The sequence below is a fragment of the Talpa occidentalis genome, unplaced genomic scaffold (genome assembly GCF_014898055.3).
Source record: "Talpa occidentalis isolate TD23 unplaced genomic scaffold, MPIMG_talOcc4v2.1 talOcc4.13, whole genome shotgun sequence".
Lineage (NCBI taxonomy): Eukaryota > Metazoa > Chordata > Mammalia > Eulipotyphla > Talpidae > Talpa > Talpa occidentalis.
The window spans coordinates 28,694,185-28,707,723 of record NW_023601322.1 but is presented as its reverse complement, the minus strand read 5'-3'; the positions used below and the strand labels follow the sequence as shown (position 1 = coordinate 28,707,723).

Genomic DNA, 13,539 nt, shown 5'->3' with positions numbered 1-13,539 from the left:
CTGCCGCCCCTTTTCCGAGCTGTGCCATGGCAGCTGACTCCTCCTTAGCTTTCCTGGTGAGCCAGGAGTTGCAGAATACGTACAGGCTGTGTGTCAGAAAAGGGCAGACTGAGAATTGTAATGTAGACAGGCCATACAATAGGGCTGCTCAATAGAAATTTCTGTGATAGAAATGTTCTGTGTATGCACTCTTCAATATGGCAGCCACTAGACATAAATCAACACTTGAAATGTGGTTGTATACAGACTGTCCAACAGATTTTAAAATCTTGATTTTAAGTGGCAGCAGTGGTTAGTTGCTAGAGGACTTGCTAACACAGGTCTGAAAGAATACACATTGTATGTACTTTGTTTACTCAAATGTTTTATTATGTGAAATTTGCATGTAAAATTGCTTTGGACTGCTCTTCACTTCATCAAGAAGAAATGTCTCTCCTCTCCCATACAATGTGTTCTGAGCCTTGGGAATTCTTGTCCTTAAATGAGGGAGTTCTGTGTGATTGATAATCAGCGCTCTCAGAGACACACTCTTCCCCACAAACACTCCATCTCCAGATGTGCGCTCTCCTCAGCAGAGGCCACATCAGGCCTGTGTGCACAGCCCTGTGATAGCCACCACAGCAAAGAGCGCGTCTCCAGCTGCTAATCCACCTCACAGCAAAGCTTTATAAAGCACCACTTCAGTTCCTGTGGTGTTTTTACCATGCTTTTCTCTTATCTGGTCCTCGCTACTGCATTTCACCCTTACCATCTGGAAGGCCTGCTCACAACAGATGATCCATGTGACACAAATCGGGCAGCTATTGAAAATGCCCAGGTAGAAGGTTACATTCATTTCACATGCTGCATTGTTTACCAAGAGGGGGTACTGGGTAAGGCCTAGGTGCTGTAGGAAATATAGGATGTGTAATCACAAAGATTCCATTTCTGAAACCACAAATCAAGGTTCATGGTCTGAAAAGACCTTTAGCCACAGCCATGAGTGGCAAGAGAGAATCTGGGAGATAATTTTTGGTTGCCAAAACATTAGAATGTTGACCATGTATTTCATTATGGCAGGGTCTCCTGTCAGAGGTGGTCTGTGAACTGTACTAATGTCCTACCTCCCAAATTTACTTGCCCTTTGTACAAGTCGTGTAAATGTGTAGCATCTTTTTTTACATCTTTTTTGCTCAATGATTCTGCTTGTTATCTTTATCTATTGGCCTAATCAGGACTTAAGTATGAGGCAACTCTTGATTTAGCACACCATGATGTATTAATTTATTCTAAGTTTTATTTGTTAATAGTGCTTGGGGTTCCACACCATGCAGAATGGCTTGCCAGAGTAACACAAAGCCCTGTCGCAGGAATCTCTGAAGGTGAGGAACGAGGTAAGATGACCAAAATTTAACCAAATGGTACTGATATGAAGCTCTCCATCCCAAAGAGAGCTCTTCTTGTGAACTGGGGCTCATAAGTAGACTGGAGCTGAACCCTGGGAAGAAGAGGAAGAACATCTGATGGGTAATGGTAGGCAGGAAACTAAGTGAAAACAAAACCACACTGGTGTACAGCAAGAAGTGAGTGGAGGAGGCAGATTCAATGGGTTGTTTAGAAAGTTCATAGCTAGAAAGAAAGGCTGATGGCTGAAGGGACAAGCTTTTCTGAATTCTCACCCATGTATTAGCTCACAATAACCTCCATAACGGAGACTGTGTGTTAAGCACAGAATGCTTGCCTGGAAAAACAACCCAGTATGGGCTGGCTTATGCCTAAGGACAGTTATACAAGATCCCAAGAATAAAAGTGCAGCCAATTTGGACTAGAGTCAAGGGGCCAGAGTTAATCTACCCAAATATGTTTGTGTCCCTGCCCTGCCTAGGCTCTAAGGTACTAAGGACCCCATGTATGAGTAAGTTACTCTACTGATGAGAAATACATTGTAAACTTGGGAGCAACTGTTAAAATACAATGCAAAAAGGTATAACAATAATTTAAAATGGAACTACTAAAAAAATTAGTTGGAATAAAAAACAGGTAGATTGGTTAGGAGTCAAACACAGGGGTTCATTACACTATTCTTTTAAACATTGTAAATGTTTGATTCTCCATAGTAAAATGTTTTTAAAAGACATGGAATCTACACAAAACTAAAATGGTCACTTGGTTCTTCTGTGCCAGTCAGTGGGCATGCTTTACTGGATTAAAAATAGAGTTTGAGTTATCCATGAAAGCAAAACTACCATATCTGCTAACTAAAAATTTTGTACTTGGTAAGCATTAGTGTCACCATTTCAGTTGGTTAACAGTCCTGATGCCTGGAATTTTTTCCTAGTAATTTGTAGGTCTGGATAGGGATATGGGCATCTACTTTTCTACACACATTCTGGTGACACTGAGTTTGGGAAGCACAGTTTCATGGGATCACCATGTGCTTAAAGCCCCTTGCTGTTTCCCCCCATGTTTGGGTGCTTCCCTGTTGTAGGACACAAGCAGCCCGATGATGTGCACTCTCTTGGCACCATCTTGAATGTCAGTGCATCACGAGGCATCCTGCCATTCTTATTTTGTGATTCCAGTGTTGTTTTTTACCTTGGACAGTTGATTTGTAGTAGAGCCTGTTGCCATTTTAACTGTATAAACATAAATCTCATGGGCGAGTTTTCTCCTCATGTAACCCATTCAGCCCACATGTTGCCAAATATTTTGCTGGGAGTGTTCCCTCTATCACCAGGGCCCGTTTCATGGGTGGGTGATCTGCACAGTCACACAGGGCCCACACTCAGAAAGGTCTCACAACTGGCTTAATGCTCTTCTGTTACTGTCTTGAAATCTGCTAAGACAGAGCATACAAACAGCAGAGGAAATACCTGCAATATGTGTACCTGTTCTTACCTCTACCTTTGCTTATAGCCTTTGTGATGCCCCATGGACACGGAGTTCCAGTGGATCCATGACCTATCAGCATTCAGACTCAAGGTAAGTTACACAGAACGCATGTTATGCCTACCACTGAGTAGTGGGAGCACCGAGAGCTCCAAGAGGCCATGCTTTTCATTGGAATCAGAGTTGATTGGATGCAGAAAGGTAGTGATGGCATCACAGACTCCTATCATATCCTTTTTTACTTAAATTACTTTTCTGCATTAGCCATCATTGTGTTGAAAATGACAAAAGGGAAGCGAAGACAGAGAATCTGTTTTTCTATCCAAGTCCTTTCTTACTCATCACTAAGCTGCAAGAGTTTTGACAGAATGTGTACATATGAAGAAGTGAAATGTTAAGCTAGTTTTGTGTGTGGTCTCCACTGTTATAGTAAGCATACAGTATGTTTACATAAGCTATTGAATACAAAATGCAATTTTGGTGATTCTGCATATGAGGTAAATACTCTGCATTTTAATCTAGAGTAGCACCATATAAAGATGCATGATAAAGTTAATGCTAATAATTTAACATTTTAATAATTCTCAGAACAGCATTAGGTAGCAAATAAAATACCATTTTAAGCTGTGAGACTATGGAAAAATGGAAATACACCCTAGTACCTTTGTTCTGATTTTTGGACAAGGATCCCACATCATTTTTCACTGTGTCCTACCTGTGAGGTAGTCAGTGCTATCCTCTGCTGCTCTGCCTTCTGCACAGTCTTGAGTCTTTCCTCACCAGAACCCCTTCCATCTGCAGCCCTTTGAGAACTAAGACTGACTTCAAAAGCACCTTTGCCCTCCTAGTTCCCTCTTCATTTGTGAAATCTAGTTCACTGTGACCTGAACCTGGACTGATTTAGAAGTAATCCAGGGGCTTTACAAGTACGAGAGGAAGGGTACCTTCCACAGTGGGAGATGACATGACTGCTCAGTCCCTTTCTGTCACTTGTCTTGGAGAAGCACCTGTGTGCTGAACTCTCCTCTCTGGTGCTGCTTCCTTTGATCAGTTCTGAGAGAGTAATTCTGGAGACTAAATTTCAGCTATTATCCTTAACAACTCAGTTCCTCGCCATCCTTTTCTGCTACCCTGTTAATTTTTTTATCCTTAACTCTCCATTTGCTTATAGCCTTCATGCTGCCCCGGGAGCACAGAATTCCAGTGGGTACATGCTCCATCAGAGTTCTGAATCAAGGTAAGTGCATGTTAATTTTTTTGTTGAAGAGGTGGAAAGCTCTTGTCAACAGTGACTAATTTCATCAAAACTCTTGAAAGCAGTATTTGGGAGTTTTTTTGTTTTATGTGTTTAAAGTACAGCAGAATCATCTCATAACTTTTGGCAGATATGTCAATATCACAACACAAAATTGGAAGCAAGAAACTTTATAAGAAACTGATAAACTGGCAGAGTGAGATTTGTGTTGAAAGATATAAAGAACATACAATCGTGTCAAGAATTTTCATGGAACATTGTGACTCACCAAAGGTGTCAACATTCTCTTAAAAACTGAACTGATCTGAGAGAGAGCAATATGAAAATATTCAAATGCAGTAGTGTCCAGTATAACCTCCTCTGATTATGGAAATGTTCTAGTATCTCTATACTAACAGAATCCACTAGCCACATGAATGCTTGAAATGTGGCTAATGCATTTGAGGAACTGAATTTTTAATATAAATCTAAATAGCCACATATGGCTAGTGGCTACCAAATGAACAGTGAGTGCAATTCTAATGCTTCAGTGGTTTCTTTGAGGGAGTTTTCTAAATCACTGATGAGGGGTAGGGAATTAGAGGTAAAAAAAAAAAAAAAAAAACATATTTAGCCACTCAAATACCATGTGAGATCCTGCCCAGCCTCTAGAGGCAGGGGTAGCATCACATGCTACTCGGGTTATCAGAAAGGACCTTGGGGAGACCCAAATAGTTCCTTTCAACTCCTGGCTAAAGCCAATGGGAATAAAAGGTGCAGGATTTTTGTTATTCCTATGAGTAGAGGCCTCTGGCTCCTCACACAGGCTCTGAGGCTGGGACCACCCCTGGGCACAGTGCATGGAAGTCATAACTGTGGTGCTAGGCAGGTAGGTGGGGCACTCATTTCCGGACTGGGTTTCCAGAGGCTGAGGATGGTTTGGTGGTAGAAGAAGGTGCTGAGGGCACTTTCTGGCTACCAACAGGAGGCTGAACAGGTCCTTTCTTTTTTGGAATTAAGATCTTGTTCTTGCTCTTGAATACTTTGCTGGGATCCAGCTTGTTGACAAAGGAGTCAGTCTCTTCGGTGAGAAGGTCAGTGTTGTAGGTGATGGGTTTATACATGTTGAACCACTGCTGTAAGGCAGAATTGAGAGGGTCACAGTTTAAATGAGAAATTCCATGGTTTATGATCTATACTGGAGATACAGAGGTTGAGAGCTGCGCAGAAAAAGGTTATGAACAACCACCTTGAAAGTCAATTTGTTCAAGTGAAGACATACTCATTGTTCTGTTAAGTCTCATTTAAATTAAATGCAATGAATAAAGTTCCTTCCTTATCTAGAGAGCCCTAAACCCCTAACCATCAGGGGACAGTGTTCCATTGGTTCTGCCCTCAAATTAGCTCCTGCGCATAGGGAAGGGGGCATGACAGAGGCCAGCGCAGGCCTCTGCTGAGGAAAGCTGCCGGTAGCTGCCGGTATTGGGGAGTCTCTGCCTTTAGTTGCCCAGAAAGGGAAAAGAGTATCATCTTTCATTGATCATAGTCATCTCACAATGTGAGTGGATGTTACCGTTAAGTAACATTTGAAGAAAGTGAGGTCCACATGGAGCTAGTCCCTACCTTTACTGCCACCCAATCAAAAGTTCTTCCAAACACACCAGTTGTCAGACCAGGAAATCTCTCAGCATTACCTGACATCTATATTTTTGAAATGTTGCCTTGACCTGTAATATAAAGTGAGTATATCCTTACAGTGGAATAAGAGAATAGCTCCATATGTACTCACAGGGAAAGAGTTCCAAGGTGGAGCGTTAGCGTAAAGTACAAGGTGCAGAACAATGTGAATTATATTGTTTGTGCTTTAGAAAATGCAACCCATAACCATACACATGCATGCTTTATCTTGTGAAGGGCACACAAGAAATATCAGAGGCTGCCTGTGGTGAAGTGTACTGGGAGGCTACCAGGAAAGAGGCTGATTTTCTGCTCTACTCATGTGTATGTATGCCTAAGAACCCAATAAACTTGGACATAAAACTCCCAGGTAAATCTGAGGACCATCCAAGTTTGAGAACCAATTAACTAGATCAGTATAAAGTGAACTTATCTACATATATTGGAATTCCTGCCTTCCTTACTGAAAATGCAGGTTCCCGGGCTCCATCCCAGATCTCCTGAATCGGATTGGAAAAGCTGGGGATGTACAACTTGAGCATTTTCAGACGAATCTGAATTTGAGACAGTAAGTATTTCTCCCTTACCTTGGCCTGTGGACTAACTCCATAGCTGGTGAAGGCATACTGCCACTGGGGCAGGCCTAGGTGGGTGAGGAGCATGCGATAATAGGCAGTAAAGGTGTCTGTCAGAAAATGCCAGTATAATGCTCTGTCCAGGAACCAGATCTCTGTGTCCTGTGCTAATGCTGAAATAGCAGATAAAGCAAATAAATGAAGAGATAATGACACCTTTTCTACTTTTAAAGTCCATATATACTAATGGTCAAAAAAAATTCTAATACTGGAGAGAATGTAAAATATAAAGTTCCCTCTAACCTCCCTGCCCCATTCTCCAATGGCTACTGTTTCTTCGGTTGATTTACAAGTTCTTCATTAGTCAACTGATGCGTGCATTCAAGTGACCTAAACAGCTCTTCCTTTTGTGTACAATCAGCATTCCCCTCACCCAAGTGGGGACATACTGTAGTTTCAGCTTTCTTGACAGAGAGCAGCTCTGAATGGCTCCAGTTTTCTAAAGAGGACTCAGCCAGGAAAGAGCAGTCAGAAATCAACCTGGAGGAGCCCAGATCAACTCCCTCTCCAAGGAATCCTGACTATGCTGCTATGTTATGACCTTGCTGAGCTGAAGCAGACACTGTCATACCAGCTTCTAACTCAGACTTACACGTCTGACTTTCCAGTTCACCACAGTAGAACTCTCCTAGGTTTTCTCCTGTTTAATGGCTGGGACATCTCCCCTAAGTGACTTTCAGTTTTCAGTCTCTTACTTTTCCAGAACTGCTTGTACATATATTTCCATTTTAATTCTGTCATCTGCTAAACAACCTTGACTCTCCACTGTCTTCCACTCTAAGTGCAAACTCCTCCTCCTGGCTCTCAAAACTCTGCAGAAAGGAGAACAACTGGCATTCTGGCCTCTCATCTACAGCCACGAGGCCCAATGAATTGGAATTGCCATTCCCGTCAAATCAGTTGCACTTCCCTGCGTGGTTTTTATCCTTGACTCTGTCTGGATGCCCCTTGTAATTCTCCTCCCCTACCCACCCCCCCAACATCTATTCCTACCTATGTTTAAGATGCAACTAATAGGCTACCTCACTAAGATTCCTTCTGCTGGAGATGATCTTACTGCTACCAGAGAACCACTTGAAGAGGGCTACGTCTTCTCCAGTTCTCCACAGTCCCTAGGCTAAAATCTGAACTGCTGTTAGGGGGCCAGAGCCTTTTTGTCTTCATTTCCATCTGGGGTCTGGTATTGAGGTCTAGTAATTCAGGAATTTATTGCTGTTAACAGACCTACTTGGAGAAGCATAGAAGATAATGATTTTCTTGGATGCTTTTCAAATGCATGATCCTGCTGGATGAGTCCAAAAATAGAATGGCTTTCAGTTTTTACTCACTTACCCTAATACCACTGACTATTTTACAGTAACTTACAAGTGATGACAGCTCAGAAAGACTCTACTGATTGGTCTAGAAGGGGATGCTTAGAGTGGTACCTATAAGAGGACTGGTGGCATCTCAGGAGGCCATGTAGGATTGTACCTTTTGTATAATTGCTAGAAAGCAAGATCAACACAGGCCATACTGTAGGACTATGCTTGTCAATGATGCTTACCTGGTTTTCCTCTTTTGTAGACAAGGCAAACCTTCCCATTTCCATTGCAAGGATCCAGCTCAAATATCACACTGCGAGAATCAAAGTGAGGCTTCTCTGGTTGGTTCTCACTGGCTGCAAACCCAGAGGTAATGTTTAAACATATTCGATTCAAACACATACATGTTCACTGGGCTTTGCTGGGATGGAAAGATATCTCACATATTCTCAATCACTTTAAAATGTGAACCAAATGAAAGGTGACATGAGGAAAACAAACTGAACTTCTCGGGAGTGGGTCTACATAGAGTAATCTGAAGGGCTGATGTTGACATAACCTTTTTCCCAGGCAGTTGCTTTCCCTTTTTTAATAGTATTATGATTTTTTGATTAGAATCTTTCTTCCTGTCTAAAATGTATAAAATATTTAACTATAATATTACTAATTATAATTAATGCCAAATCTGGCTCAGCTAAAAATACCAACCTAGAAACCTAACATCACGGAGAAATAAGTTCTTTGAAATGCAAACATCAGAAACCTCTTTCATTTCAGCTATTCTGCAATAAAAACTATTAGTTGACTGAGGTGAAGAAAGTTTATAAGCCTATGAAAGACTGGATACAACAAGGTAAATGACTTATATAATTTTATAAAAATGCATTAATATTTCTGATTTAAAAACCTCTTGGAGGCTACACATTCATATTCTTTTTTCATTGGTCCTAGGCAGACATACAGGTATACATTTAAATTTTGTCTTAAGATTGTTTTATTGTGTAAAAATGGAATATTACACATTAAATTTTAATTTGTAATTAAAATTTTTTTTAATGGCTGCCTGATAGTCTGTGGGAAGGGATGTACCCTAATTTATTCTGCCGTCAATGCCACAATAACCATTTCTGAACACGTTCTTATGTCCTGGTGCCTTCATTATATGGACAGATTCCTTGTATGTGTCAGTGTTTTTGAAAAGTGCTATCGTGAATACAGAATTCTAAGTTGATGGCTTTTTGCATAATTTATTTTGCTTAAATTGTTCCCAATGAGAAATATACTGTATCTATTCACTACTTATAAGATTTTCTCCTGATTTTGAGCAATTTTTTAAAGAATCGCTAAACTTCTTGGATATGGTCAAGTTTCCATGGATACACATAAATTAATGAACTGAAGGGCAACAAATGGTGTAAAGGTATTTTTTTCTTTGTTATTTTGGATAGTTATCTATTATGTCACCATACTTTTCTTTAGCATTAGGTCACTATTAATCCCCACTTAGTGTATTTTTCATCTCTAGTAGAAATTAAATGTGGACCTATCCCCATTTTCATGCCTGCACTAATTTACTTTTACACAAAATCTAGTAATCTACGTGTTTCACTGTCTTTATCTGCTGATTCTAAATTGTGTTGATTATTTTCTGTGTTTTTTGCTATCTTGTTAATGCAAAATTGTTAAGTTTGCATTGTTTGAGAGCTGGATATTTTTCCATATCTGCAAATATTGATTTTGTTCTGAGCCACAGTTATATTACTTGAAGACATACCTTTAAGATCTTGCACTTAACATCTGTTAGGTAGAACTAGGGCAGCATTTAGCCTGTGTTGTACCCCAAGGCCTTAGCACTGAAGATGCTAGTTGCCTATTCAATATTCATTCCCCATTTTCTTCTTTCTTAAAAACCCCAACACTGTTTGAGAAGGCAATATTGCACAGTTAAAATTCTCACCTCTTCATACTTCTTTGTAGCTATGAGTGAGCCACTGACTCTGGTCAAAGGCCACTTGGGAGGGCTTTTGAGAAAACTATTATTCTGATAAAAAGGAAGAAATCCTGCCAAAAGACAGGTTTTATTTTGGCCCTTTACCGTTTATACTATTTCTTCCTGTCTGAAACATATACCTGAAGCTTGGATGTAAAGACCTCTTGAGGATAAAAACCATACTTAAAGGCTGATGCACTAAGAAACCACAGCTTTATAATTGATTTTCTCAAACAACCTAGTTTAGACTCTGTAATTGAGTCTCATATGATGCCAAGCACAATTCTGATCAAAGAAGCACTTTCTTACAGTCAGTTGCATTTAGATTATCATGTTCCATAAAACCTTTTGATACTGAAAATGTTGAATAAAGATTAATCTACAGCATGCATTCACTTATGTGCAAGGCAGTGAAGTAGGTGCTAGAATTAAGCCTGGAATTATCTTCATGAAAATTTCTTTTGTTGATACAGGCTGTTTCAACTTTAATGGTCCTAAGAAGTCATGAATAGGAGGGATTTGGGGGAAAAGATTACAATGCCAGAATGACTTCCCATGGTTTTCAACATTATGAAAAAGACTGATTTTAAACACAAAGCAGAAATTTCTCAGGTACCTTCTTGTGTGTCATCCTCCAGATCTGCCAGAGTTGGTGCATTAGGAAGTGAATACATAGAAGATTGGTTGAGTTGTGTCAGCTTTGAGATGCTGTTAATTGCCATGCTGCCCAATGGAACAATGTGCTCTATGGGAACATTAAAAAGAATTACGTTGAGTAATGTCTAGCTATCATGGTCACAATGGCTTCTGCTTGAGTAACCTAGACCGAGCTATTGTTTCATTCCAGGGTTGAGGAATGTGATGAAAAGTGGAATGAAGAGGATCCATATATTCTATAGCCCAAAGCAACATTTTCATGTGAAGAAAACCAACTGGGGTGAAGAATTCCTCATGCATGTGTTTTGGTGGAGTATTAAAGAAAACTTCAAAAGGGGATGCTCAAAAAGAAGTGGAAAATTTAAACTACAGTACCCTGTTTGAAGAGTAAAAGATTTAAAAAATGCTTTCACATGTTCTTCCCCTCATATGAAGAGTCATGCACTCCAAGGGAGTCCCAGCTTTGATTAGAAGTGATATACTATATAATAATTATATATTATTCTGTTTATAAACTTCTATGATGGAAAATATCTACTTGTCATCCTTTTTGCTTGATTCTAGTCTTTAGTAAGTAGGGTAGAAAACAAGCAGACTACATATTTTCTTTATCTGTTATATTGCATCCTTGTAACTGACTGTTGAAAAAACTGGGATGTCAGAAGACAATAAACAGTTGGTATCTAAGAAGAAATGACTGCTAAAGAGAACCTCCTCTGTTGTCTTTTCTGTTACTGACTTTTCAATTACTGTTAGCAATGCACTCATGAATGGGTATGGTAATATGGGTAAGAAAATGAGTTGGGAGGACTATATTAGAGAAAGTATTAAAATAATGAACATTCTTCATCTATAATACTTTCATGAAATGTCTCTTCTCTGATGCAGGCTTGTGAAAGGGCTAGCCTGTCTCCATGATTACCAGTTTAATCTGTCTACTCCTGATTCCAAAGGCCATATTACATAAGGAGGGATGTGATTCTGGTGACAATAATGGCTCCAAAGTCATTAGCAGAAGTAATTCTAACCTAAAAGTTCATGCTAAAAGTGCAGTAGTAAGATATGGAAAAATAACTCTGGTCAGTGTGAGAGGAGAAAAGCTCTGCAAATAAACAAAAAAAGGGACCCCAAGAGGCAGAGGCAAAAGTGTAAAGCCTCTCAAAATTGTTCACCTAATCTTACAGGCAAGAAAGCATTCCCTTAAAGCATGGAGACTGACTCACCATCTAGCTTTACACTCCATGTCATCTGGAAGCCATTGGTCATCAGGTAAAAATTCTTCACATCCTCAGGAAGCACACAGTTATTTTTCTAGAATCACAAAGCAGCTTAGTATTAGGTCAGGGATAGGGAGAGAGCAGAGGGATATCAAAGCATCTCAGAGGCACTATTTACCATTTTTCAGATTCCCCCAATGAAAAAACTGATAATTATCTACAAAACTCTGGTAGTGAGTTTAGGAGACAGAGGGAACTCCTAAACTCACTGTCTCCCCCGCTCCCTGTAGACACACTGGATTTATAGATACAAATGGAATAATTCACTCTGAAGTTAGAAACTAGAGGAATGACAACTGAACACTGAAGTAATTAAGAGAGGCTGACACACAATCTTGCCATAAAACTCACCTTGGTGCACTCACAACTGGGAGGGAACTCTCATACTTAGCTTCTCCCTGAGGAGTGAAAGATTTGGGCCCCTTATCTGGGACCCCAACTTAGAAGATTTCCATCTAAGAGATGGGGCCCCAAACCATCTAGCTCTAAATGCCAATGAGGCTTGGGTCCATGAGATCCACAAGGTTAGAGAGAACTCAAAACTATAAACTAAGAGAAATGAAGGAAATGGAACCTAAACAAAACATAAGAGGATGATATCAAAAAATAAAAAGCCAAACCAAAAAAGAAAAAAAAGGACAATGAGCACTTATGTGTCATAATTACCTTAAACATAAATAGCCCAAATTCACTAAAGGATATACAGTGGCTGAATTCATTTCAAAACAAAATCTAACCTTCCAGTGTTTTCAGGAAACCCATCTAATCAACAAAGGAGACTTTAGAATTAAAGACTAGAAGACAATCCTACAAGCAAATGACAACCAAAAAGTCAAGAACAGCTATATCTGATAGATTAACTTTCAAGTAAAAAAGCTAACAATAAAGGTAGATATCAAATTATAATTAAGGGCTAATAAAACAATAAAATACTCATGAATGTATATACAATGACAAAGCACAAAGATACATAAGACAATTACTACCAACTAGAGAGAGACTGACAACACAGTAACACTAGAGGTTTTTAATACTCATTTACAACTATGGGCAGACTAAAAAGACAGGATTAAAAAGGAAATAACCTAAAAGTGAAGAGCTAGACCAAGTAATTTTAACAGAATATCAGAACACTTAAACCCCAAATTAGCACATAGCTATTTCTTTCAAGTGCACATGCAACATTTTGAATAGATAATATGATGGGACATAAGTCAGCAAAGTACAGAGATTAAAATAATACCAAGTACTCCTTCTGACCATCTTCCATAAAAACAAATACAAGAAACCTCAGAAAAACCATAAAAACATGGAGACTAAATATGCTATTTAATAGCCAGAGAATAAATTAAAGCAGAACCTAAAAAATACCTTGAGAATAATAATGAGGCAATAATTACCAGAATCTATGGGATTCTGGTAGCAAAAACACGTAAGAGGCAAGAATTGCAATATTGGTCCACATTAAGCAGCAAGAAAAATCCCCCAAATCAATTTAATACTCCTAAAGCAACTTGTAAAAGAGTAACAAAGACCACTCAGATTAGTAGAAAAAATAATACAGAGCATGAAAAAATAGAGACCGAAAAAGCTATACAAAGGATCAACGAAACCAAAAGTTCTTCAATGCATATAAATAAAGTAGATATATCTCTGACTTATATGCCAATAAATTTGACAACTTTGTAGAAATAAATTCTAGATTAATATAATTTACCAAGACTAAACCAGGAGGAGCTAAACAAACAAATCACAATCATGGAAATTCAAAACGTAATTAAAAAATCTCCCCCAAAATAGAAGACAAGGCTCAGACAGCCTTACAAGTGAATTCTATCAAACCTTTATATGTGTGTGTGTATACACACACACATATATATATTTAAAAATAACCTGA

General features: G+C 39.1%; 1 protein-coding gene across 1 annotated transcript in view; it reads right to left on the bottom strand.

The window, feature by feature from the left end:
* Positions 1-1,483: 1,483 nt before the first annotated feature.
* TPGS2 (tubulin polyglutamylase complex subunit 2) overlaps positions 1,484-13,539 on the bottom strand; it is a gene marked incomplete at its 5' end in the record, with an annotated part of 34,623 nt that continues 22,567 nt past the window's right edge. Inside the window, 5 exons of the mRNA XM_037508273.2 lie at positions 1,484-5,238; positions 6,367-6,527; positions 7,961-8,074; positions 10,325-10,453; positions 11,589-11,676. Coding sequence (XP_037364170.1) covers positions 5,005-5,238; positions 6,367-6,527; positions 7,961-8,074; positions 10,325-10,453; positions 11,589-11,676 — 726 coding nt within the window. The remainder of the gene's footprint in view (positions 5,239-6,366; positions 6,528-7,960; positions 8,075-10,324; positions 10,454-11,588; positions 11,677-13,539) is intronic.